The following is a 25,226-nucleotide window of genomic DNA, read 5'->3' on the forward strand; positions in this document are numbered from 1 at the left end:
TGATGCCTTCGTGCTTAGTTAAGGGACAAACAAGCATGGGGAAAGTGAAGCAAGGGCGGTGGATGGATTTATGGTTCTCTTTCGCATAATCCTAAGATTGAGGCGTTTTTTGCGCCGCGTGGACACAATTGTACACCAGAACTTATCGCACCATGACTTACCCTTACCCGGCAACAATCCCAAAGCGCGAATATATCTCTGCATCATTTGTGAAATGCCCGAAATCCCCAAAGAGAAGAGGAGGTGCCCGCCCCCATCCTCACGCACAGGACATGTACTCCTCGTCATCGTCGGGCAGCACCAAGCAGCCAGCCGGCAGCGCGGGCCCAGCCCTCTGACCCGTCTCGCCCGGGGCCTCGGCGCCGCGGCGGCTTAGCGTACCGCTGCCGGGGCACACGGTTAGCCACCCGACCGTGGCGGCCAGCCAGGTCCAGGGACGGAGGGCGGCGCCCAGCGCCAGCGTCGTCGTCACCGCGGTACCGCCGCCGCCGCCGCCGCTCCGCGCGGACGGTCTGGGCGCGGGCGCGGGCGGCGGCTCGGGCCTGAAGGGCTGGACCCTCGTGCGCGTGCACGGCCGCCCCGGCGCGGTGCAGTCCCCTTCGAACCGCTTGTACCTGCAGGCGGGGATATCGCCGAAGCCGCGGTAGCAGGGCCGCCGGTGGAGGCTGCCCTTGGCCTTGTCGCACAGCTCCCAGTACACCTCGGTGTCGTACGCCTCGATCACCGCGTAGACCCTCCCGCAGCCCCGGCACTTGAACGTCGCGCCGAACCGGACGCACATTGCTCGGCCCGGCTCCGGGGAAGTGTGTTGGCTGTGGGATCTTGTCTGGGCTACCAGGGGGCACCTAGAGAGTAGGGGTCCGATGATGGTAACATCAGGCTTGGCCAAGCGGTTGAGCTGGAAGCGGGGACCCGGGGAAACCCAGACAAAATATTTGCCAGACCTTATAGATTAGTGTGGAAATGGGAGACAAAGACCCAGTCAAAGGCTGCAACATCACAATGGTTTGTCATTGGGGTGGAACAGCTCATGCGCATTCACCCTGAGCACAAAGGGATCGCGTTGTTGTGAATGAGTGCGGCATTGTCCAACTGCTGCAGAATACGACTGGCTACTCGTTCTGGAGAAGTCAAGATAGGTGTCAGAGCTATCAATCCAGACACCTTGGTCATATGTGCAGATATGAACTGCATTGCCTCTTGGGCGAGGAAGTTTTCTGATGGGGTGCCCCTCCCTTCCGAATGGGAAAACCATCTGTTCAGCTCTGGTTCAGCGTGATAGCCAGCCCAGAGACGGGCGCCGGCTGATGGATGGTGCGGCCAGCAACCCATTTCAGCCTCAGCCCAGCTTTCCACTCGTCCAGCTTCATGACTGCTCCGTCCACCAGGATCTCTCCCGCCCGCAGGCGCAGCTTCAGGGTAGGGATCGTTAGCCACTGGTGCGCGGGATTGCACGCCGACGCAGCATGACCTGGTGACGGCGGCTGGCCTGCCCGCGCCTTCAACGCGGCCAGGCATGCTAAGCACGCCTTGGAATCTATGCATAGCTTGCACACCACAAACTCGATCTCCGGTGTCAGGCGGCGTAGGCAGTGGTCGCAGACAAGCAGCCCAGCGGTGCCATGGGCGCCTAGCAGGCCGCCTAGGTCTTCCCCACCAGAGTAGTAACTGGAGCTCCAGCCAGGCTCGAAAACTTCGGACAGCATCAGGTCGCGCCCGCGACGGCGGGGTGAGGGCGAGAAAGAAGGGCTTGAGCGGCCGGATGAGTCGCTAGGACGCCTCTCGGACGACTTCCTTGTCGCTAGATGGGCAACTGGTATTGTGGGGCTGCCATCGACGTGTCTCGTGCTGCGGCTACCAGCTCCAGGAGTCGACCCCAGCGAAGGACTGCCTCTGCCTTTAACATTGCCAGACAAAGGCGTTGAGCTGCCGGGAGATGAACCGTCGGACTTTCTGCTCCGGCCGGTCGCCGAATGTGGCGACGGGCTGGCCTTGCCCTTGGGCTTGTCGCGTCTGCTACCAGGCTCGGGACTGACTACCCCGGGCGGGTCAACCATGTCGGTATCCTCGCTTGCTCCAACGGGCCGCCGTATCGACTGCCACAGCGCCGTTGTGTTGATGTCGTCGCCGGCAGCGAGCAATGTGCGCTGCAGATTTTGCACCGCGACCACATCGTTCTGCGGTTCATCGTCTTCGAGTAGCTCTAGACACTCGACAAGCCTCGCAGACACCAGACGCTTGGACTCTGCCGCCTTTCCATCCTGTCCCTTTTTCTGGGCCTGAAGCCGGTAGAGAAGAATGAGGTAGATGGCGGCCTCGTTGAACTCTAGTCCTGCGGCGCGCAGCCTAGATCCGTCGTTGGAATCTTTGAACAGAACCTGCCTTTTTGCCTTCAGTGTCTCTAGCCTAGATAGCCAAGGGGCGACCTTAATTTCGTCAAGCAGGACGGGGTCGGCAGCCAGTGCCCCGACAAAGTACGCGCGAGAAAGCTGCGCAAATGAAGAAACGTGTTCGGCGCGCACGGCCAAGGTGCCCTTCTGTGGTTTGAACAGGGGAGAAAATAAGAGACCTTCATGCAAGGAAATTGCGCGGTCATGGTGCGGCTGAGAGCAAAGGTAGACGCTGCCGAGGCAGTTGCGCAAGTACAGCTCCTTCCAGTAGTCCTGCGCCTCGGTGGCGGCGGAGATGGCACTGGCATAGCGACGTGCCAAGATCTCAGTCTGCTCTGTCCGGGCGGCTGCTTCGGGAAGCCATAGGCTGATGGTCAAGTCGGGTAGCTGCGAGAGAAGGAAAGAGATGAAACGGCTCTGTCCACCTCCGTGTCGCGCCGTTTGCCGAGTGTCTAGCTCGTGGAAGAGCGTCATAAGCTCCGCGATGCGGCTGTTCTCGGCAAGGAGACGGGCATAGGCAGCCTCAGGCTCGAAATCAGAGTGCTGGTATCGAAAGATGTCGGAAGTTGCGCGTCTCGCGTAGGCCAACGCCTGCGAAATGTTGCCCAGCTTGTTGTAGCAACCAGCGATGCGACATAGGTTTTGGTACAGCCGCCATTTGGCTGCCTCGATCTCCTGGTGCCGCTCTCTATTCTCTCTCGATGACGTGGTGGACGAGAAGGACTCGGACACAGTCAATGCTGCGACAACCGACTCAGCATTTGAGTTGAACGAATTGGTCGGTGTCAGCTTCTTGGGGTCGAAGAGGTCTATGTTGAGCGATATCGACAGCTCATGGATTTCGACCGTCTCGGCAATAAGATGTAGGCGCAACGCCTTCTCGTAGTTGCCGTTCAGAGCGTGGCAGAGGCCGATGCGACCGCAGTTCTGGAGAATGCTGCCGTCCGTGGCTAAAGCGGTCTGGAAGTATTGCAAGGCTTGGTGGTGCAAGCCAAAGTTGAGGAAGGTTGAGCCGATACGCCTGTACCAGTGCCCATCCAGAGCAGGCTCCCCTGTGCTTGTGGTCGGCGTCGGCGGTACGTTTCGTTTCCAGCTGGCATCCAGGTGGCTGGCCGCCCATTTTGTCGCCATGATGATCCTGCTTTCAAGCGTGATATCTTCCCAGTGTTGCTCTGAAGACGACCACAGCCCCGAAGAGCCCTCGGCCATCAAAGCCAGTGTCTGCACAACACCGAAACAGAACAGGGTAGGCATGTAAGTGACGAACCCGTCTTGTAGCCAAGCCCGAGCATAGATGCGCCCCATGGGTTCGAGGAGGGCCACCTGACTCTTGGAGGCAATCTCCGCCCACGACTTCTCACTTGCGGAATAGTATGCGACCGCTTCTGGGTCACCAAGCCACTCGCGTACGCAGTCAATATTTCCGTCGGTCCATATGTCCAGAGACTCCTCGAACAAGTTCGTCCAGGCCAGAACCACCAGTTCTTCGTTGAGCATGGCGTAGACCATCCGCCCGATCTCTGCTTTTTGCGACGCGGGCAACGATGCCCTGTCTACCTCCATAAGGTGCTCTTGCCAGTACCAGGCTGCGTACCGCTGTAGAGAGAGGCCATCTTGGCCCACAATGGTGAAGAAGTCCGGGTCTGTGAAGATGCGAAGGCAGGTTTCGAGGACGTGGAGGCGTGCCGAAGGCAGATGGAAGCCGATGGCCTGCGAGCCCTCGCCGGCGCGGAGATTGGTAGAGTCATCGCTAAGAAAAAACTCGCGGACCGATGCGTGACAGAAAGTCACTAAAGTAGTCTGTTTGTTTGACACATACTCTACCTCATGCTCCGCGCTGAGGATCCTCCCGGCGAGCGTGGCCCCATCGCCATCCAGGCTTGGAGACTTTTGCAACGCGCTTTGGGCCTGCCGACGGACCTCGTCATTTGTCCTCTCAGCAAGGTCGGCTGTGGACAGGCCATCTGCGCGCTCCAAAGTGAAAAAGCATGACTGCTGGCCTCGGAGGGTCTCCTCAAGACGGTAGGGGGGGTCCCCAACCTTGAGTGTCAGAAGAGACTCTATCTGCTCCAGTGTGAGTGCCATTTGTGCAACAGACACCCAGCAGAGTATCTCGTTGAGATCGGCCGCGTCGTCGGCGGTCAGGGTCTCGGAAAAATTGAGGACCGTTTTCTTGAGCATTCCCGTGATCTCCTTTGGATACGACCGCAGGCCGTCGATGATGCGGCGAGGGTGCCGAGCCCGATTGAGTTCGGCAAGCATAAACTTGGCCAGAATAAAGAGCCCGTCGACCTGGTTCTTCATTACTTCGATGACCTGATTCTTGAAGCCATCGGGTGTTCCGCGGAGTATGCGGGCTGAGTAGACACCTTCGGATATGTACGAAGCGATGTCTGTAGCGTTTCGTTCTGGGGTGATATGAATCGTTCGATACCCGCGCCCAGCTGTAGAATCGTTCTCGAGACGCTCCGTGACTGCTTCCGAGAGAGACGTACGTCCGACCATGGCGACCTGAACGCGAGTGTTGTTTGGCGTTTGCTTGTTGAGATCGTCGAGGAGAGATAGGAACTCGGCAAGTTCCTGAGGATCAGCTTCGTCGACACCATCAAGCAAGATGTAAATCTGTCGTCTCCATCGGTCCGGCACTATCGGCTCGACGAGAAGGCGACGGAAGGCGCTCGAGACCGTTTTGATGTCATCGTTGCTCGAGACCCCTTGAAGAACCTGTTTCCCGTAGAACACATCCTGCTCGCAAATCTGGAAAGCCATGTCGCGCAGAGCTTGAATGAAGGATCGGGTTTCAGGGTTGTTTTGCTTGAAGAAGAAATAGCCCAGCATGTGTGTCTCATCCTGCTCCTCCAGCATGTTCAGTCCCCACGACACCAGCCTTGATGTCAGGTAGGATTTTCCACTGCCGGGATTGCCGCATATCCATAGGAACCGGATGTCGCCTGCAATCCAGGCCGTGAAAGACGCATCCTCCAGGAGCCAGTCGCCGGTGCCCTGTGTTCGCGTGCGGCTGAGCCCGAGATAGATGTCTTGGGCATAGGCAGATGGCCGAAGAATGCCCTTGAGCTTGGCTCGGTTAGTCGAGAGCGCCTGTTCACGGGTCTGGGGCTCGTGGCGTGTTTCCGCCCGGATAGTCTGGATGCTGACGTCAACACGCGAGATAATCTCAAGCAATTTGTCCTGATTAGATAGGGACCGTTTGACGCCCGCGTTTGTCTCGGCCATGACCAGCTTCTCCTCGGCTTCTGTCAGCTTCGCAAGGCGCTGCATAACATCGGGGATTGGACTTTCGCCCCCGAAAAGCCGCTTGAAGTACGCCTTTACCCGACCGCGGTGAACCTCGCTGGCGGCCAGGACGAGAGCCTCAAAGACAGTCGCCAGGATTTCCGAGACCTTGTTGTATAGCTCCGGGGAGAGCCTCTCCGACATGTAAAATTTGAGTCGGTTGGTGAAGTCGGAGAGCTGGACGAACAGTTCGATAATGGAGTCGTAGATCTGAGAGATATCCTTGGCGGCATTGATGAGGTACATGACAGCTGCAAAGACGTTTTGCGCAGGAGGAAAGGCTTCCGAGGCAGCGCCGGCCAGAACCTCGCCAACTTTTTCGAGAGGCGTGCATGCAGCCAAGACCGCGTCAAACAGTGGTTTGCGCTTCTCCCTGAAGCTAGTGAACTTTTCGTTCTGACTGTCGACGACGTTTAGCAGGTCTTGCACGCTGCTGAGAGGTGGCTTCATGAAGTCTTCCAGACGCTTTGCTTTGGACTCGCCCACCCGGAGTTGCGCCGAGGCCAGCGCAGCCGCGAACAGTGCCTCGACATTGTTCCTGTCTAACTGGCCTGGTGACTTTGGCGACTTCTCCTTCTCACTGCCAGACGGGCCACCATTGACGGCATCTTTGTGAGCCGAGGCCTTCGAGTCGCCGTCAAACGGCTTCGCGGGTGTGCGATGTTCAGAATAGGGCGGCGGGTTGGGCGGCAGTGCAGATCCGTTCTGTGGTGTTGGTGGGAGCGGAACTGGGAGAAGGTTGGAGTCGGAAGCGGTCGTGGAAATGAAGCTCCAGGCTGGATGCGGTCCCAGCAGTGCCCACAGCCATGTAGGCATGGACACGATGCCGGTTGCTGGGTTCCCCTCGACGAGACAGTGGAGACGCACCGAAGCCAGCAGCTGCTTGTCCACCGTCAGGTTTCCAGCCGCCACCGTCCTGGAGCTCTCGGCGACCCAGCACTGCCATTGCTGCAGCACCGAGGATTCTGTCGGGTTCGCAAGTCTAACGCCCAAAATGACGCGCGAGTAGCCGTCGGTGGCGGCTTGGGTGGTCGTTTTAGGGAAGGCTGCGGGGGCGGCGCCCAGTGCGCTAAGCACGATGGCAGGCGGGGCGGTTGCGCCTGCCGCCAGAGCACTCCAGACGCGTCGAGGGCGGGGACCAAAGTCGCCAAAGCTCGGGCCGAGTGAAAGCCTCGAAGCAAGCTGTGTCGTGGCGATGGGCGTTCCCAGCGACGCCTTGAGAATCGACGCCAGTTCTTTGGTGAAGCCTCCAGTAGCCTGTCCTTCCAGGGTGCCAAGCACCTCACACCGACACTTCCACTCGACATCCCGCCGCACCACCGAATGCGCGAAGCCGCAGTCCAGGACAAGCAGCACATCGCAGCTGGCCAGGCGGACGACCTCGGTGACCTCCTGCCACGACACGGCCGAGTGTCCTGCCGCGAGCCTGTCCACCCATACACCCTTTTTGTCCGATCGTCGGTAGGCTGAGTCGCCAATGTAGTGCAGTACAAGCAGGCAGCTTTCTGTCTGCTTGCCTATGCTCTGCTTCTGCAGTTCGCGCACTTGCTCATAGACGCCATGCTCGAGCTCGCGAGCGGCGACGTCGGAGCTGGGCAATCTGATGTCGTGCACGGCGTACTTGTAGCCGTTCTTGAACACGCCCTTGAGCTCATCCCTGGCTGCGATCCGGGCCTTGCTGTCCGAGTTGGCACTGCTTTCGGCCTGCCAGCTGACAAAGCACACGCTGATTTTGGCATAGGGCTGAGGCCGAGCCGCGGCATTCGCTTGGTGCTGTTCCACGCCGCCTCGCAAAAGGTTGATGAGGTCCCCGATGTGCAGGAGCTGTGTCTGTGTGGGGTTCACCTGCGAGATCAATCCGGTTTCGGCGCTGTTCAGCCTGTCCTCGTGCCCAAAGTATCCCCCAGGAAGACTGATGATGCTGTTGTCACGCCCCTGAGAGGGCTTTTCACTCCCCGCAGCGCTGCTGTTCAGCGCCATGTTATTTCAGCGATGTAGTCGCAGCAATCCTCGCGACGAGCAACACGCCTCGCCGCCCTTGGGTTTTGCCTGAACAGAACATGGCAAGAGAAAAGTCGGGGCAACAGCACGCCTTTAGACAGGCAAACACGCGGCTCCCATGCAGGGGCTGGAGATCAAAGCCCCCTTGTGGATAGTGGGGGAACATCTCCTGCGGGACGGAGGCCAAATTCCTGGCCTCGATTGGTTTTCGGGGGCTGCCTTTTGGGTCTGGCCCCTGAACCGGCCAATAGTCATGCGCCACAAGCACACAGTCCCGGCACCTGTCTAGGGCTGTTGGTACCAAAGTGACACTGCGGGTGCCCGCGGGGGGTTCCGCGGGGCGAATCACCTTGTAGCATCCATAGGACACTTTGGCGTCCGCGATTCGGAATGTCTGAGATCGGCGCGGTCAGGGTCACATTACGCTTGATGGTGGCTAATAATATTTGTTCAATATGTAGATAGATAAAGGCAGATAGAAAAATGGGAAAAAAGGACAGGACAAATGGAAGAAACAACGCAAGGAACCAAATCCGATCAACCTAACTTGTATATTTCAACGTGCAAACCCTCCGCTTGATCAGCTATCGCAGCCGGGGGATGACCACTAATACTCTTCAAATCCGCTCCAAGCCCGGCTTCCATGGGTGCCTCGACCGACTGCTTACTGGGCCTGCTTGTCCGCGCAGATCTGCTGGGTACAGAACCCACCAGGCTTGACGCAGATGCCGCAGCTAGGGTTGCAGCACACAGTGCCGGCCTCGCAGGTGACGGACCCACACTTCCCCTTCTCCCGGCAGATTTGCTGGGTGCAGACGCCGCCGGGCTTGACGCAGATGCCGCAGCTCGCGTTGCAGCACACAGTGCCGGTCTCGCAGAGGACGTGCCCGCACTTCTGCGCGGTCTGGCGGGTCTCCAAGTCCTCGGAAACAGCCCGGGGGCAGGCACTGCCGGGCTTGATGCAGATGCCCAGAAAGGGGTTGCAGCACTCCGTACCGGGAGGGCAGGCGATGGTGCCGCACAGGCCCTCGGGCGGGACATCGACGCAACGGGCCTTTGTCCCATCCACCGAAGGCTGGCAGACCTGCCCCCAGCCGCACTTGATAGTATCGCAGCTAGGGGCGCGGGTGCTGAGGGCGTTCTCCGCGCGGAAGCCAGCTGGCGGGCGGGCGGCGGCGGCAAGAGGCAGGGAGCCAGCCAGGTAGGCAACAAGGCCAGCCAGAAGGCCTGCTTTGAGCGAGCGAGGAGCCATGATGACGGATGATGGGTGGCGGCAGATGAGCCAGGTTAAACTAACGTGGAAAATGGTTGCGTATGCACACAAGGGCGTTTGGAGGGAAATAATAGCGTTTGTATGAGAATGAAGGGGGCTTGGGTGGCTTCAGACAAAGAGAAGTTGAACAATGAACCAGGAGCCGGCCTTCTTATACGTGGGGAGACAAGCGCCATCTGTCGCTCTTTGTTCGGGCTTGTCACCAACGACAAGCATACGCGAGTAGGTCACACACATCTGCGCTGAGGAGCATGGATCGCTTCTTTCGGGAAATAATCCCGCGAGACAGTACAGGTCCTGTTCGGCGTGTAAGCTTTTGGCTTGCCAAGATCGGGAGACCATATCAACGCCGTGAAACTCGGCGAAATCGTGGCAAAGATGTCACCGCAATGAGGTTGGCGCCCCAATACCGGTCAAGAAAGTATGGGATAGGACCGGGTCTCGGGGTGATTACCGGGGCTGAGCTGGGGGACTAATATCTCACTCAACGGTCGGCGCCATCCCAACCACTGCAAGATCGACACCCCGATTCAGCTCCCCTAGACTTCCTACTTGGCATTACCACAGCGATTTTGCGAAATCTTGCCGCACCTACCGTCGTTAAAACAGATACTCGTCGTAGCTTCTGGCGTTCGCGCGGAGGTGTCCGGCAAAATCAGGCGAGTATTCAGAAGCCACCACCTGCGCCGAGTGCCAGCTCCGCCCCGATCCGACTTCCCACTGGTCAGCCAAGCTCATCGGGACGGGAAGAGCTAGGCGTGTGCGACCATCGCGATAATAAACCCGATTTCACAGCCGTTTCCCTGATAATTATTAGCAGCCTCAGGCTGTCCGGAACACGTGCCGGTAAGCCGTCTAGACTCGATTTGGCGCTTCCCCGGGCCTGAAGCGGCTGACAGCTGAGCTCCTGTCAGCTGTAGTTACGGTGGTACAGAAAGCTTATGGCTAGACTTTGTGCTACGTGAGAAGGAATACGAGGATACGGTTCTTATCCAGTTTCCTGCTGATTGGTAAACGAAGGAATTTGAGTGGGAGCTGAACCAAGGGCAGGACATATACAGAATGCCCATCTCGGAGGTAATTGTTGGGTAAGCTGAGGTCACAGGATATGAAGTTGGCGGGAGTGGACTTTGCGGCCCCAGAAATTTCCGAGGCGTGGTGGTTGATTGGCAAGGTATCAAACTGCCTCTCGAACCTTGCTGGATGGCCAGAATAGCAGCCTAAACCATCTTCGTCTTTTTTAACTTCGTATGTTCTTTTGGATGCCACAGGAAAGGATACTCTTCTATCGCGCTGACCTCCAAGGGAAACTCCTTTCAGCCTGGTTCCCGGAAATTCTCACATTTACCATATCTGGGCTGTCATGTGCGCAGACCCAAACTCGAAATCTTCCATGTTCCTTCCTTCCAGGATCCCCATTCAGCTACAATATTCGAAAGTCTCACAAAGGTGCCAAAAGTGCTGGTAAAATATTGTCGGAGCTAGGCCGTTAAGATGTATAATTTTCAAGATAAGCAGGGCATGTTGTCCCCTTATCTACGTTGGATGCCAACATCACCTGAGACAAAAGGCTGAAATTCTTTCCCTGTTTGGTTTCAATCGAAGATCTTCGGGTTACACAAGAAGCAGCACCATATCTCTCGGAAATCCTTGTTCGTAAAGGGGGTTCTGCGAGGGCAAGTACTATACTTGCGTGTTACTCCATGGAATGTCATTTTTCTGAAAGATACTGTATTTTACGATAATCCACCAATGCAGTCGATACGTCTCCGCGCGGGATGCAGATATGAGTCATGTCTCTGTCCAGATACCCGGGCTTGCGTTGTCTCAGGTCGTGGGTACTTCGCTAATTAAGCTCACGCTGAGCCTCAGAGAAGACTTCCTCCGCGGAGCTCCGGACGAGTTCGTCCGCGCACTGGCGAATCTCGCCCACGCCGGCCTCGTAACCGCCCAGCTCCTCGGGCGTGGTGAGTCGCTCCCATGCCTCCAACCGCCGCCACAGGCCTCTCAGCTCCCTCTCATACAGGTCATATTCAACTTGAGTTTCGTCCAGCATGTTATCAAGCGACTTGGCGATCTCCTCGTAGCGAGCCTTCTGCTCCATCTCGACCCTGCACAGGTGCGAGAGGCGTGCCCGCCTCCGGAATAGGGCCTGCTTGGCAATCTTGTGATGTTCTTGTGCGACGTTGAAGTGCCGCTGCGACAGCGTCTTCCTCACTAGAGTTTGGCGGCCGTCCCTCAAGGCCTCGTCACGCTTGGACTCGGCGAGTTGGAGCTGGACGTCCGCCTCGTCAAATTCCTTTGACAGCGAGATTATCTCATCGCCGATACTCCGCTCCTCCTGCTCGGTCGCGGAGAGAGTGTCTGAGACAGCATCCAAGTTCTCTACTGCTTCTCGGATGCTTTTCCGGCTGACATGAACCAAGGCGTGGATGGTTTCGATCTGAGACTTGCAGTCGCTTAACTTCGCTTGCGCTAGTTCCACCATTCGCTTCTCAATGGCCGTGAGGCTAGACATGGCTGTCGTGTTGCGACTGCGATTGCGAGGTAGAGTTGTGGCGAAGAAGTTGAGATCGACGGGCGTTTGTGGGCGATTTCTCAGCTGCTGTTTCCAAGAACCTAGGGTTGGCCGTGATTGCGTTGAAAGGTGACGAGGTAGAGGATGGTGAGTTGGTTCTAGACCAGGACATAAGTATGTGCCCGGGGTACTCTTGATCGGATGCTGAGCACTTTCTGAGCTGTTCTTTTTACTTCTTTGTTTTTCTCCCACTTAAAGGAGTCTCTCTGTTAACAAAATCTATAGGACCCGTCTTCCCACCTTTGTAGCCGCGTACATTACATTTTCAAACATTTTGTTTCCAGAGTTGTAGGCCAAGGAATACATGCCAAACATTTATCGGCAAAACTACTCCGCTGTCGAATCCTGGTGTTTGTTGGTGACAGCTAATCAACACGATGTAGGTTATAAAGTCCATGCGGTTGAGTGACAGCTTCGGATGAAGCTAAATTATCAACGGGATCTCGCGTTAACGATTACAGATTTACATATCTAAAGAAACGCTTTTCAGTGCAAAATAGGCATTTCCAAGCCAAGCTGCGTGATAATTAGCTGGTTAGTTATTTATGCTGTGTATGTCAGCACCCTCCCTCTCCAGAAAACGGACCTCCATATGATCTCATATTGCAAAGAGGTGATACGTGCAGTAGATTGGTTGCTTGATAGACCTCCAGAATCCACAGTAGAGAACGTGCTGATGGTGGGAGACCCTGAGGCTTCATCATCTTCCCGAGCACCGGCCGGCCCTGGAGGAGGCCTCGTCAGGCACACCCGTCCCCACCTGGGACCACAAATCGCTCGCGGCCTATCGATAGCGGCTGCGCGCGAGATTCGCGAGCGCTATCCCGGGACAATCACCCCTTTGCGGGCTCGGGCGCAGTTTCTGTGAAGAAGCTCGACGATGGGACGGAGTTCAGCCTCGTGGACGACGGGGGACGTGCATGGGTCGGCAAGAAGATCATCTTGGCTAGCGGGGTGAGAGACAAGCTGCCTGGAATCCAAGGCTGCGCCTAAGCTTGGGGTAAAACAATGTGAGAGTCCCAATGCTTGCTTATCGTATGCACGTTTTTAGCACATGGTGTGCTAGCCGTGACTTCATCTCAACTTACCAGCAAAATCACCCTCGGGATGTCACTGCCTGTTCTGTCACGGCTACAAACAAAGAAGCTTCGAGAGGGTCGGCATGCTCGTCGCCAAGAGCGCTCTCGACACCGAGGTGGATGTTGATGTCAACTTTGGTCACCTTGCCAAGCAATTCGCTGGGCGCATTTCCATCTTCCATCTTCCTTGATGGCAGTATAAACCCCCTTCAGGATCCGCGCATCATGAAGTTGAGAGACCAGGGGTTCGAGATCCTACCCCAAGCTGTCATTAATCTTGAACAAGAGGGAGAAAACGAGCCGGCTTGGATCGATGTGCATCTCGCTGATGGCAGCACGGAGCGACTGAGCTTTCTTGCGCATAAACCCCAAACCGTCTAGACATCTGATCTGCACGCCTAGCTGAGTATGGAGCTGGCTGAAAGCGGTGATATCAAGGTCAAGCCCCCATCTTACGGTTGAGTGAATCTTCGCTGCAGGGACTTCGCCGTGCCTCTCAAACAGGTCGCCTGGGCTGTCGCCACTGGTGCCACAGTGGGTTCGGGAGTTAACTTCCAGCTGCTCGAGGCTGACATCAAACAGGGCACAGGTGTGCTCAACGTGGTCGACATGGACAAAAATTCCTCTCGGGATGGGGAGTTTTCCCCCACTTCTGTCATGCAGTAAAAATAGGCGGTGCGATTCGCGCAATGCCCGCAATCCTTTGTTAAAAATTTATCGGGTGGCTTCTGGCGGCAGAAACCGGTGGAATGTTATCTGTCTTTGTTCTCCAAATAGGGTCATCAGGAAAAAGAGCGGAGCCATCGACGGATGCGTCACGGCAGATGTAGCACCACCACGAAACAGCCATTTGTTTCCCTCTCTTCAGTTTGCGCATGTCGACTCAGACGACAACGCAATAAATTCTACGATCAAGCTCTCGCCGTTGTTTTCCATGTTGCGTCCAAGGCATTTTCCACCAAATGACGACGCGGCTTGGAGCGATGATGCGCGCGACGATTTCGTGCCCTCAAACAACCCAAACTTTCTCACCAATGTCATCAAGGAGCACGCTCGGAGCATGGTCGGGGGAAAACGTCGCCATTGGGGTCCTCCCAGCGCTCCTCCCAGCGTCGCTATTTGGATGGCTGGATGTTCCCAACATACCGCGTTTGCTAGCTCCGCGCGCGTTGACTACCATTCACGTGGCTCACTCCCTCTACCGTCCGACCCATCGCTTGCACGGCAGCCCCGGCTGTTTTCTCTTTGTGACTCTCTCGGACGTGCGCAGAGGGAGTGTTGCTGGAACAGGCCATGGGACCTCACCGCACCCGGCTCCGCGTCTTTGTTCGGCGACAAAGTCGGACTGGCATGCCATTTCCTTTTTTTGCATCCGGCATCAAAGAACGACTCTGCAACTAATCTCTCCGTGACTTGCAGCCGAGCCAGATAAAGACGTACACGAGACCTTGACGGGCCCTACCACCAGGCTCCAAGAGACATCACCCGAATTTTGTTCCATACCTTCACTGGCCAAAGCACCCTACAACACACACTTACGGGCCTACACACACAACATGAGCCCTACCCAAAACCTCGAGGGGATCTCCCTAGCAAGGTTTTGCGAAGGCATCCGATACCAGTGGGAGACACAGCCGCTTCTCGAACATGCTGAAGATGCCGCGCCAACCACTTCACCACACAAGGTTTTGGTTCTCCTGCCAACAGAGGAGCAGCTCACCCAGTCATTCCTTGTGGGGGATGAAGACAGCGAGACAAGAGACTGGGCCCAGTACAACCCAGCGTTCTCCTCTATGCCGGTGCTGTTCAAGCACGCCCAGTCGCTTGGCGCCTCCGAGCAGGGCATCTTCAAGATCCGCATCCCCCCGAGCCTGACCAACAGACCCGAAGGAGACCTGCGTCTCCCCGCCGCCCTGCGCGGCAAGAAGCACCCCTGTGTGTCTTACACGCGGCAGGCCGTCGGCCCCGGAGACTTCGTCCGGCTCCTGCCCAAGGCCGTCAAGGGCGGCGCCTTCGAGAGGCCGTCGGCGGTAGAGGCCCCGAAGCCCATGGACGTGCTCCGCGCCTGGGAGCGCCTCTCGTCACTCAGCGACCGCAGCGCGCTCCACAAGACGCGCTACATGGTCGGCGTCGACATCATGAACGACGGGGTCCAGGACGGCAGGGAAAGGGCCAGCATGCCAGAGCTGAGCCTGATCCACCCTCTCAACGATAACTTCCTGCGCGAATTCAAGGCCATCCGGGGGATCATGACACCCTACAAGTACGAGGGCAAGCCGCTGGCCCCATTCGCGTGGCACGTCGAGGACGTGGACCTCATCGCGCTGAACCACCTCCTCCTCGGCACAAAGGTCTGGTTCGCCATCCCGCCGGGCTCGCGCGAGGCGGCCGAGCGCGTCTTCCAGGCGCAGGAGCTAGTCCCACAGGCTAGAGTAGACCAGGTGCAGTTCATGCGCCACGACTCTATCGTCGGCGGCCACAGGGCGCTGCGCGCCGCCGGCGCCGCCGTCATCCCCGTCATCCAGGCGGCCGGCGAGATCGTCGTGACGCTGCCCAAGACGTACCACTCCGGCTTCAGCGTCACGTACACGGTCGCCGAGTCGGTTAACTACGCCGACGTCCCCGTCGACCTGGAGAATTACCAGTTCTGCCCGGCCGGGTACAGCTGCGGCTCGTGCAAGATCCAGAAGGTGGACTTTGAGAGGGTTGAGCCATGGTCCGGCGCCGGCACGCCGAAAGCGTTCGAGACTGACAGCACGAGGAGTCGTCTTTCGACGCCCGAGACCGTCAGCGACGTCGAAGGCTACCAATACCAAATCATCTCCCCAATCAAGACCGAATCCCAGCCAGCGGGTTCCCCTAAACTAGCGCCCAACCCAGTTCCTAAGCCGACGGGCGACGGCAGCGAGTCGCCCATTTCCATGCTCGAGGCCACGCCCGACATGGAGATGCGGGTTGAGGTCAAGCAAATAGCTATTGCGGCGGACGGAACCCTTCGGCTGCCCGTATTTGAGGAGGAGATTGAGGTCATAGCCGAGGCCTCGCCAGACATCGCCCCCATGTTGACGCCCAGTCCGGTTCCGGACCCTGCGGGAGGGGGCAGCGAGCCGCCCTCACCCCCGCTCGACGTCGCCCCAGGCATTGAGGTCGAGGCCCAGGTCGAGCAGGAAGAAGTGGCCATGGTTCAAACCCCTGATTCACTCTTTTCTGACTACGACGATATCGAGGTCCAGGTTGGGGAGGTACCTGCGGTCGCGGGCGAAATCCCAGGGCTATCTGTTTACGACAAAAGCGTGGCCGAGGACCAGTTCGAACAGACAGCTGCCCCCGTAAGCAAAGCCCCATTACCAGTTTACGGCGAGGGCGATACTCCCAGGTCACCAATCTACGACGAGGACGGTATTGAGGTCCATGTCGCACGTCCACCCGTGGCTGCGGATAAAACCCCTCACTCCCCCATTTACGACGAGATTGAGCGCATCGTCGACGAGATCAGCATCGGCGCCAGCGGCGCAGGCGGCGTCCAGCGGTCTGACTTTGAGGCCACGCAGCCCGAGGAGTGGACGGACCTGCGCTGGGACCCCTACGACCCCGACGCGGATCTCGACGCATTCCATGACTACGACTCTCAGGAGTCGAGCCCGGACGAGGAGATAGACTACCTGTCGGAGGAGCTGTCCGCCGAGGAAGCTCCCATCTGTATACCCCTGGCCGAGCCCGGAAGCGAGCGGAAACGGAACCGCTCCGCAGACGAGGGGATGTACCCGTGTAAGCCCCCGCGGAAAGTGCGGCGGGTCGAGGGCGACAACGGAATTTCCAGACTGCCGGATCGGAGATGTTCTGTTTGAAGGTTGTTTCTCCATCATCTATCTATCTAGCTAGCTTGGTTTTAACATTCGATTTCAGCGTTGGCGACGGAGGAGTTTTGCGCAAAGCGTCAAGGCGGTGTAGGTCTTTTAGAAACAGTTTCATACCCTTCGATCCCTCCCATTGCTTTGCACCTTGAACTCGAGCCCACAACCCACACACGCTTATCATAGCCTCCCACGACTCCTCCCCGCTCCGACGAGTACATGATGGATGCGCGGTGAGATCCTTGAGATCCGTCAGGGCGTTGTCGGAGGCTTGGATCACGATTCGCTGGGGCGGCTGGGTCGCTGAGCTGAGGGAGGAGGAGGAATCACAAGGAACCATGACAAGGGTGAGTGTGTGTGTGTGTGTGGAAGATCGCGCGGTGAAGCTGCAATCTAAAACGGCAGCAGTCGTATATTGGAGTGAATGTAGGGGTTTTATTTCCCAGAGCCACTGTCCTGGTCCTCTGTAACGTACATCTGACTGTAGAATTGCATATCTCCTCATATGCCTAGATATGCACTTTCAAGTTTCGCGCTGTGCCCCGTTTCACACCCCCCGGACCGTCTCAACAATCACCTCGCAACACCACATCGAACAGCCTGCAACTGAGCCACAACTACATCGATGCCTTCCTCCCATCATCACGAAGGTCAGCCAAACCTTCATTTACAGGTCGCTGTCCCACTCGTCGCCGCTGGCCTCGTCGTCCTCGTCGAGGTAGTCGTCCAGGCGCTCCTTGAGCTCCTCGACGCTGATCTCGCCGCCGTCCTCCTCGGGCTCGATCGAGGAGGACCCCTTCTTGGGCGGGACGAGCACGCGGGCGACGACAAGGATGACGCCCTCCTTGGAGATAACGTCGGACACGGTGATGGGGGCGTAGCCATTGATGGTCAGGCGCCTCCAGCCGCCGAGGTTGTTGATGTCGACCGAGAGGCTCGACCTGCCGAGGAGCGTGGGCAGCGAGACGCGGACGTTGCGGGGCTCGTCGGAGTCGCCGTCGGGGATGGTGAACTGGTGCTGCTGCTGCTGCTCGACCTCGGAGCCCTTTCGCTTCTTGCGGCCGCCGCGGTGGCGGTCCTGGTAGAAGGCGTCGCTGTAGAGCGTGTTGTTGGCGACGACGTGGTACTTGAGCAGCGCCTTGAGGTACCTGCGGTTCTTCTTGCCCGACTTGAACAGGAACGCGTTGGCCTTGGAGCCCATGCGCTCGAAGGCGTGGTTGGTCGGCGCGAAGATGGTGGTGCCGTTGAGGGCCAGGTCCTGGAAGTAGCCGACGAACTCGGTCTGGTTGAGCGCCTTGACGAAGCAGTCGAAGCGCTCGGGGATGAGCGAGATGATCTTGGCCGCCGGCGGGGGCGGGAAGAGCGGCGCGCTGATGACGTGCACGACGCCGTTCTTGGCACGCTACAGGAGGAGGTAGAGTTAGAGGTTAGATTCCTGGTCGTGAGTGGAGCGGGGAACAGTATGCGAAACTTATAATGTTGGCGCCCATGACCTTGCTGAAGAAGTTCATGCGCACTCCACCAAACAGCCCGACGCGGTTGCGCAGCCGCTGGGGGCCAGCTTGTAGAACTTGGTCGTGTACTTGCCGTTGGAGATGAGGTCCCAGATGGTCGAGTTGGTCGAGTTGGGGGGAAGATACGGCTGCTCTGGGCTTCCAGGGTAGCCGGGCTGGCTGCCGTCGCCAGGGTAGCCAGGGTTCTTGCGTCCGCTTCCTCCGTCGCCTCCATCACCACCGCCTCCTCCTCCTCCATCGCCTGGCTTCTTTCCAGGCCTCTTTCCAGGGCCGCCGGGCTTACCCGGACCGGGCTTGTGGGGATCCTCGGGCTTCTTAGGCGGAGGTGGGGGGTGGTGCGGCGGCGGCGGGTGCGGAGGAGGGGGGTGGTCCTTGGAGCCCTCGAGCTGACGCTCCTCGGCTCCGAAGATCTCCTCGAGCGTCTCTTTGCTGTACTCGGCGGCCGTCTGCATGCGGTGCGAGATGTACTCGAAGGTCTCGCGGGTCGACGACACAACCCGCTGGGCATGCAGCTCCGGCTTTCGGAACAGTACCGGGTCGGGGAACACAAAGGCCGACGAGGCCGCGGCCAGGACCGACAGCGCAACGGCGGTCCTCATGTTGGTGGAGCGTGTCTGAACCTGCACAAAAGAATCAAAGCTGCCAAGCCACCTATATATCAGTGTTCGTGAACAGATGAAGAGTAGCGGGGAGGCCACCGAGAGACGTAACAGCAAGTAGGAAGCTGTGTAAAGCCCACAATCACCAGCCCTTACCTGCGGTGCTCCCTGTGAGCTAGAATGTAGTCTACCCGGTCGACGGGTGGTGACAAAGGTAGGAACCCTCTGTGACTTCTGCCGTAGGGGCCAGCGGCTTGGTGAAGGAGTAGAGGGGAAAGGGCAAGATGCTCCTAAGATCGAGAAAGTGTCGCGTTATATGGAGGAAGCGACCAAGCGGCGATGGCGTCGCCAGCGCCTGCGTCTCGGCAAACGGCGGGTTCCCCTCTCCATCCGTAGCGGGAGAACTACGCACAGCCCAGTTCAACCCCGCGCGCGTCGTGAGGGATTCCCGGGCCCCTGGGATGGCTCGCCAGCGCCCGAGCGCGCGCGCATCTTTCGTCCCAATATTTGCCAAACCATTGGCAAACGAGCGCTGGCCGCGCACTCGCCACAACTAGGAAGGCTATAATATAGGGCAGACGCACGCAGCCCCCTCCGGCAGGCAACCCGCGGCGACGTCGCCCACGCCCAGGCCGGGACTGCGCGGTCTCGCGGCGCGTGGGCGGGGGGACAGCGACGGTGTCCGCGTCAGCTCTGCGGAGAGGTGGAAGCACATCGAGGGGATAGGGAAAGAAGGCCGAGAAAACAGCATGTCAGCGCGCTGCATGCAACCCCCGTCTTCGCCCTGCGCCCGAGCGCGCCGAAAGCCGGACCGGCAGCGCGGGCCCCCAATCCGGAGTGCAGGGCGGCAAAACGGGCTGCCATTCTGGGCTGTTGTTGGTAAACGCTATTCTACCACCTTGGCCAAGGCAGCGCCGAAAGGCAAAATATAGATGCAACAGCAGCGAGACGCGACGAACCTGCCTCTGCCCAGCTTGGCGGTTACAAAGCAGCAGACCTTGGCACCCCCATGACAAAATTATTGGCACCGCAAAAAAAGGTAGGGTGGAGGGACGCGTAGGTTCGAGGGTCGATTTAACGGGTTTGGGAGAGGATACGCCAGCCGGATCTCTTGGAGATTCCAGCCCAACGAAAAACAGCATTGTGACTGTAAGGACACTTTTCTGAATCAAGGAAATCGCATACAGATTGCACGCGTGTTTTACTAGGCGTTGAGAGCTTTTTAGACATCGTTGAGGCTTTGTTGTGACGTGGTTTGGAAAAAATCGAATTGCGGTGCCAATAATTTTGTCATGGGGGTGCTTGGCTAGACGGCGATGTGGTCATCTTTAAGCTTTGTTCTGGCTGGGAGTGGTTATCTGCCTCGTCTCTTGTTGTGTTTGTGCTCCTCGTCGCCCAGAAAACTGAACGTAATCGCTCCCAGCCAGAACAAAGCTTACAAAGGTGCCATTCAGTTGGCGTCCAGGTCACATTGATGAGGCAAGTAGAAGAGCTGATCCCAAAAAAAAAGTCACGAAAGAAATACAAGACGAAATCTCAACACAGTTTAATCTAACCTCAACGAGGGGTATCTGATAACAAAGCCCAAAGTCTTCTACGACCCGCTTGCATCCGCCGCGTTTCCTCCAAACAATTCTCAAACCCGACATCGCACATTGCCGCCATCAGCGCCACTACCCCTCACCTTTTGATAGTGTTTCTTAGCCCAGACCCTACGGGGTAATAGCGAGGCTTTCGCCCGGGCTAAACCCTGTCTAATAACAGACGAGACGAGAGGACTAGATACGGTTGGCCGTGTTGCGGCCCCAGATTTTGGGCGGGCAGGGGGCTAGCCGCCGCACCTCGACGGCCGGTATCTCGCCCAGCGTCGAGACCGCCGCCACCGAGTCGAACGAGCGACAGCGGCCCCCCACCTCGGGCGACGATGAGCCGGTTCTCGGCCCGCTTGGCGGGCGAAAGATTGGAGAGAGGGAGAAGCGACGGTGTGAAACCAGGTCACGGATGGGCAATATCAGACGAAAGGTCTTGTGCTCCAAACAGTGAATCTTCTTATCCCGTTGCAGCGCTGCGGGCGTGCGGTTTTTGCGTGACTCGAGATTTCCTATCAACAAGCGTTACTGGGATGGTTTACGAGAAATATCATGGTCGATAACTTTTGGTCCTGCCTGGCTTGTTTGCGATGGCGCGGAGAACCCGTCTGAGTCAAAAAAGAGGAACAACACGATGATCCTTTCACTGCGCCGTCGCCCAGGCGAGACGCTGGTAATGTTGACGGCCCCGGCCCCAGCATCGTGATTACCAGCAATAGCCAGCAATAGGGCTATCGTGTTCCGCCCCTGGGTGTGGCAGCCTCTGTGCCTCGCGAACTCCTGCAAGGGACCTGACATGCTTGTCAGACACGGCGACAGAGCAGCACCATCTTAGGAGGTTGCTCAATCCGGGGGCGCTGATCGCGACGTTGACACATCGAGACTTTGATGGGCGAATCTGCATGTCTGCTAGTGCGATCCTTTGATCAATTAACACGAGATTGCACAGCCGCTGCTCGTCCGGGTGGGCGCACATTGCCGGCTATCGGATCGCTCGACCCTGGCTCGATGGAGACTTGATGGCCAAGCCAAAGTGTGTCCACGAGGCGTCAGCCAGAGGGGCCGACGAACCCTGCTTGCACCATTGCCAGAAGCAAAGATTGAACGAAAGAGTCGACACAGCGATCTGGGTGCCGATCCTCGGAACAACAACAAACAGCAACAGTCCACGGTTCTTTATCTCGGTTCTTGGCGTTTACCCAGGGCCCGCGACGTTTGAAGTTTCCGCCAAACGACGACGCAAGGGAGGACCTAGACCAGTGTGCACCGTCATCAGTCCGGAAATTTTTAATAAACTGGTCGTAAAAGTGGGAAGGAATGCAACCGGGAAAGCGCGAAGGTGTCGTGATTGGGATTTGAAAGTTTTGGTAGAGTGAGAAAAAAAAGGAAAAAAATCATGCTATGGTTGCTTGCGTGTGCCCGGACTCGAACCGGGAGCCCATCGATGGCAACGATGGATTTTACCCTTAAACCACACACGCTTATGATGATTGATGTGATTCAGTACACTTCTCCACCTGATATCCATCATGCCCCTCCCATTAGTCGCCATAAAAAAGTCCTCTACTCTTCCATCGCGGCATGCACCCAACAACTTTTTATCTCGAGCAAACATGAATGATGTGCCGTAAAGATTATTCGTTTACTATTTCTGCGTTATGTCGCAGTATTGAAGTCGCTGGTTATCGTTACAGTGTAATACCAAATGAAGCAGATGGGTATAAAAACGTCGTGTGCAAATCCAGAATTCCCTTAGACACCCCTCAGCACATCACCTCCCCACAATCTTGTTTCCGATCATCAATTACCACCTCCCATTGTTCTTGTTGCTCAAGCCCGTCACCTCGGGTGCCGGGTGCGTCGAGCCGTAGTAGTCGGCGTTCTGGCCCTGGCCGTTGTGGTGCGTCGCCGTGAAGGCCGGCGCCATGGGCGTGGGCCCGCCGGCCTGCTGCTGGGGCGGGGCGTAGGGCGGAGGCGCTGCCGAGCCCGGGTTGTAGTAGCCTCCTCCGTTGGGCTTGTTGGCATTCATGTTGTTGTGGTTGTTGTTGTTGTTTGCGTGCCAGCCTCCTCCCCACTTGTGCGCCGGGCCCGTCCCGCCGGCCACCATGGCTCTCCTGCTGCTGCGCCGTTTCCGCATGACGCAGAAGAGAGCCAGCAGGAGGACGAAAATACCGGCGGCGACGAGGCCAAAGATTCCGCCCGGGTGGAAGTATCGCCTGCGGTCGTTGCCGTAGTTGTACTGCCGCGCCACGAGGCGGACAGCCTCTGACGTTTGTTGTGAACTCGGGATGTACATTTTGCTCGCTGCTGTGGGTGGTTGTTTGGTGGTGTTGATGTTGTTGATGTTGTTGGGCTGTGAGCTTGTCGTTGATTTGCGTAATGGATGTTTTTTGTTTGGCTTTGGCTGAGAGGTCAAGCTGGCGAACCCAAAAATGAGAAAGGCCTCGACAGACAGCCTTCTTTTAAGCAGAGTGCAGGACTGGCCAAAAACCCTTAAACGGCCGGGTTTGGATTCGTCAATCTTTGGTGGTCGCCCTGTAGGCTTCCACAGGCGTCTTTTCTGCCTTTCACACCACTTGAGCCTTTCTTGGCTAGGGCGTATGACTTCATCGTGACCTTGCTGCGGCCGCTTCGTGCGGGGCACATGCAGGGTCTCCATGTGGGCAAAGGTTGTGCTGCGCCTTCCTATGCAAGCAAAGAAAGGGCGTCAGCGCAGACGTCACCCAATCCAAGCCTTGCACAGCCGTGGCGTTGATCCCTTTGGATTCGCCACGCACACCTTATCTTTCTTCTTTTTCCATGTCGGCATTTGGAATCCCTTCCATGACGAAGCCGTGCCCTCTAGAAGCGTCCGCTGTGCCGAAGATCGATGCTTGGCTGACACCGTCGATGCAAACCGGTCAGCACCAGCTGCCGTATTTGACCTTTTGTCGTGGGAGCAGCGCAGCGAATCTGTCACACTCAGGAGGCCAGTTTGCCCAGCATTTGTATTTACGGGCATCGATATTTGACAAATGGCTCCGACGCGACTTCTGACATCATCCAAGCACATTCATTCGGGACCGAGCACAGCCTCAGCCACATTCTTGGATTCCGACAGAGGGGAATGTGCTTCTGTATTCGTCATTGTTTTCGGCCTGAACGGCCGGTCTTCCGTGAATTGAAATTCTACACAATCCAAAGGCCGTTCGCAGGTGAATGCAATGCAAACCCGAAATATCGGCCCTTGCCCTAGGGCCTATCTGGTTATTCTACTATTGGAATCAGTATCCATTGTCATTATTTGACATTTTTTTTTTTGATCCTGGGCGCTTTCTCCCTTTCGCACGGGCTTTATGACCAGAAGTGCCCAATGTAAGACTCCCATTGAGGGTTATCATAAACATCCGAGGGCATCCTTTCCAACGCCCAAAACCCGACGCCAATGAGGATCAGCCGTGGCACTGCCAGTGAAAATAACACAAACTCCCACGCGACCCAAGTCTTCCACGGGAGATATTTGTTATCGATCCGGGTCGCCTGCTGTTCGATTCGCCGCTGCAGGACCGTCAACGGCAACATGGCCATTGAGCTGCCGCGCCAGAGCCAACGAGCCATAGGAGAGTTGAACGGGTAGTTCCAGGCGGCAAGGTAAACACTTGCACAAACACTCCCCATCATAACCCAGAGCATGTGGCTATTCTGGCCATCCAACTCCAAACTCGTGGGCAGGGTGCTTGCCATGCTTGTTGTCCCCAGGGTCCCGCTTGCCGCCACAATGGACGGTTCCTTGACGACCTGCGGACAGGAGAACAACGCGACATACACACTCAAACCGCAGACCACATACGCGATTGTAAGGACCTCGAGGAGGGAGAGGTGGCGCTTGGTTGCAAGGCGCCATGCCACGTTGGCGAGGAACCAGAGGACCTGGAAGACCGTCAGGGTTTTGGCGAGTCGGTCGGACCCGGTTCGATTGTAGATGTCATCCAGAGACGGCGCGTCGGACCGCAAGATCTTGGATGTCTTGACAAGGTCGACGAACGTCGACGGGCTGACCTTGCAGTACTGCTTGTGGGCAACAATCTTGGGCCCGGCAAAGTCATCGTACGTGTAGGTGCTCTGAAACATCCCGGCGGCGAACGCCATCCATGCCATCAGCTTTCGGGGCCGCCGCCGCTCGTACGTCGTCTCCTGCAGCCCTCACCCGCCGATGACTACATGAAACGCCTGGCACAGTTTCCAGTCCCTCCAGCCCGGGCGCACGCGAATGATGTTTCGAAGCTTCAGGGAGCCGATCAGAAGGTCGATGGCGTGAAAGGTCTGGTACTCAGGTAGCATGATTGACCTGACGAACCTGGCGAGCCTGGGCTTGAACCCTGTCTAGCTGACCATCGGGTGGTGTGCTGCCCATGTCGTGAGGAATATCGTGGCCGCACAGGACCAGATAATACTCGCCGTGCCGCGCCCGGTGTTGGGGATCGGAGTCCATCCCTGGAACTTGATGTCGGACATGATGTTGATGACCGGGTTCAACTAGTGGCAGGGCGAGTGGCACATGGGACAGGATCGCCGTGGCGGCGTCAGGGGACGGGAACTAACCTGGGGCCAGTCGGGGCAGAATAGGCGGGTAAAGAGGATCTTTTAACATGGTAGAAGGTATTGTTGTTGAATACAAATGGGCCGCGTTTCAATGCCAGTCAACCAAACCATAAAGAATGCCTTGTGGCTAGCCTGTAGACCTGTGGGCAGAGTCTGGTTCGGCCCACTGCAGAAAGCACGCTAGCTTGGTCTGAAGGCATCGCGGTTCAACTAGCAGTACGCAAAGCTGGGTAAAGCTGGGCATAGCCACCGCCACCGACAGAGAACTGATATCTCCATGCCTATCACTCAATTCTCTTCAACAACAACACCAGGTTGACAGGCGTAGTGTCCCAAACGGACGGATGGTCCAACTTTTGGAGGCAGGAGGTAACGAGTGTCAGTTTCCTTGCTTGCATAAAAGTCTGTCAATGTTCCTCTCGTCTCCCTTAACGCGGGACCGGAAAAACAATGCAAATGAGACACAAGCCTAGG

General features: G+C 57.3%; 10 protein-coding genes and 1 non-coding gene across 11 annotated transcripts in view; 1 reads left to right on the top strand and 10 right to left on the bottom strand.

The window, feature by feature from the left end:
- Positions 1–781, bottom strand: part of GGTG_03552 (hypothetical protein) — a gene marked incomplete at its 5' end in the record, with an annotated part of 1,812 nt that extends 1,031 nt beyond the window's left edge. Inside the window, one exon of the mRNA XM_009221333.1 lies at positions 162–781. Coding sequence (XP_009219597.1) covers positions 260–781 — 522 coding nt within the window. The 3' untranslated portion in view covers positions 162–259. The remainder of the gene's footprint in view (positions 1–161) is intronic.
- Positions 782–1,259: 478 nt separating this feature from the next.
- GGTG_03553 (NACHT and TPR domain-containing protein) lies at positions 1,260–7,664 on the bottom strand (the record flags this gene model as incomplete). Its single annotated transcript, XM_009221334.1, has 1 exon — positions 1,260–7,664. One exon carries the CDS (start codon positions 7,662–7,664, stop codon positions 1,260–1,262), a length of 6,405 nt encoding a protein of 2,134 aa, XP_009219598.1.
- A 685-nt stretch (positions 7,665–8,349) lies between these two features.
- Positions 8,350–8,937, bottom strand: GGTG_03554 (hypothetical protein; the record flags this gene model as incomplete). Its single annotated transcript, XM_009221335.1, has 1 exon — positions 8,350–8,937. The coding sequence occupies one exon, from the start codon at positions 8,935–8,937 to the stop codon at positions 8,350–8,352; it is 588 nt and encodes a 195-aa protein (XP_009219599.1).
- A 1,867-nt stretch (positions 8,938–10,804) lies between these two features.
- Positions 10,805–11,476, bottom strand: GGTG_03555 (hypothetical protein; the record flags this gene model as incomplete). The annotated part of the gene is made up of 1 exon (XM_009221336.1): positions 10,805–11,476. The coding sequence occupies one exon, from the start codon at positions 11,474–11,476 to the stop codon at positions 10,805–10,807; it is 672 nt and encodes a 223-aa protein (XP_009219600.1).
- Positions 11,477–12,655: 1,179 nt separating this feature from the next.
- Positions 12,656–13,190, bottom strand: GGTG_03556 (hypothetical protein; the record flags this gene model as incomplete). Its single annotated transcript, XM_009221337.1, has 2 exons — positions 12,656–13,033; positions 13,072–13,190. 2 exons carry the CDS (start codon positions 13,188–13,190, stop codon positions 12,871–12,873), a joined length of 282 nt encoding a protein of 93 aa, XP_009219601.1. The 3' UTR covers positions 12,656–12,870.
- A 202-nt stretch (positions 13,191–13,392) lies between these two features.
- Positions 13,393–17,029, top strand: GGTG_03557 (hypothetical protein). The gene has a single exon (XM_009221338.1). The coding sequence runs from the start codon at positions 14,172–14,174 to the stop codon at positions 16,461–16,463; it is 2,292 nt and encodes a 763-aa protein (XP_009219602.1). The 5' UTR covers positions 13,393–14,171; the 3' UTR covers positions 16,464–17,029.
- A 107-nt stretch (positions 17,030–17,136) lies between these two features.
- Positions 17,137–18,582, bottom strand: GGTG_03558 (hypothetical protein; the record flags this gene model as incomplete). Its single annotated transcript, XM_009221339.1, has 2 exons — positions 17,137–17,871; positions 17,992–18,582. 2 exons carry the CDS (start codon positions 18,580–18,582, stop codon positions 17,137–17,139), a joined length of 1,326 nt encoding a protein of 441 aa, XP_009219603.1.
- A 1,778-nt stretch (positions 18,583–20,360) lies between these two features.
- On the bottom strand, positions 20,361–20,969 carry GGTG_03559 (hypothetical protein; the record flags this gene model as incomplete). The annotated part of the gene is made up of 2 exons (XM_009221340.1): positions 20,361–20,647; positions 20,714–20,969. 2 exons carry the CDS (start codon positions 20,967–20,969, stop codon positions 20,361–20,363), a joined length of 543 nt encoding a protein of 180 aa, XP_009219604.1.
- A 612-nt stretch (positions 20,970–21,581) lies between these two features.
- On the bottom strand, positions 21,582–21,652 carry GGTG_20062. Its single transcript has one exon. It is a non-coding gene; the product is annotated as a tRNA-Gly (tRNA).
- Positions 21,653–21,792: 140 nt separating this feature from the next.
- On the bottom strand, positions 21,793–22,721 carry GGTG_03560 (hypothetical protein). The gene has a single exon (XM_009221341.1). It carries the CDS (start codon positions 22,465–22,467, stop codon positions 21,976–21,978), a length of 492 nt encoding a protein of 163 aa, XP_009219605.1. The 5' UTR covers positions 22,468–22,721; the 3' UTR covers positions 21,793–21,975.
- A 783-nt stretch (positions 22,722–23,504) lies between these two features.
- Positions 23,505–24,665, bottom strand: GGTG_03561 (hypothetical protein; the record flags this gene model as incomplete). Its single annotated transcript, XM_009221342.1, has 3 exons — positions 23,505–24,272; positions 24,372–24,521; positions 24,543–24,665. The coding sequence occupies 3 exons, from the start codon at positions 24,663–24,665 to the stop codon at positions 23,505–23,507; spliced, it is 1,041 nt and encodes a 346-aa protein (XP_009219606.1).
- Positions 24,666–25,226: the final 561 nt, after the last annotated feature.

Source organism: Gaeumannomyces tritici (assembly GCF_000145635.1).
Source record: "Gaeumannomyces tritici R3-111a-1 unplaced genomic scaffold supercont2.2, whole genome shotgun sequence".
Classification (NCBI taxonomy): Eukaryota; Fungi; Ascomycota; class Sordariomycetes; order Magnaporthales; family Magnaporthaceae; genus Gaeumannomyces; species Gaeumannomyces tritici.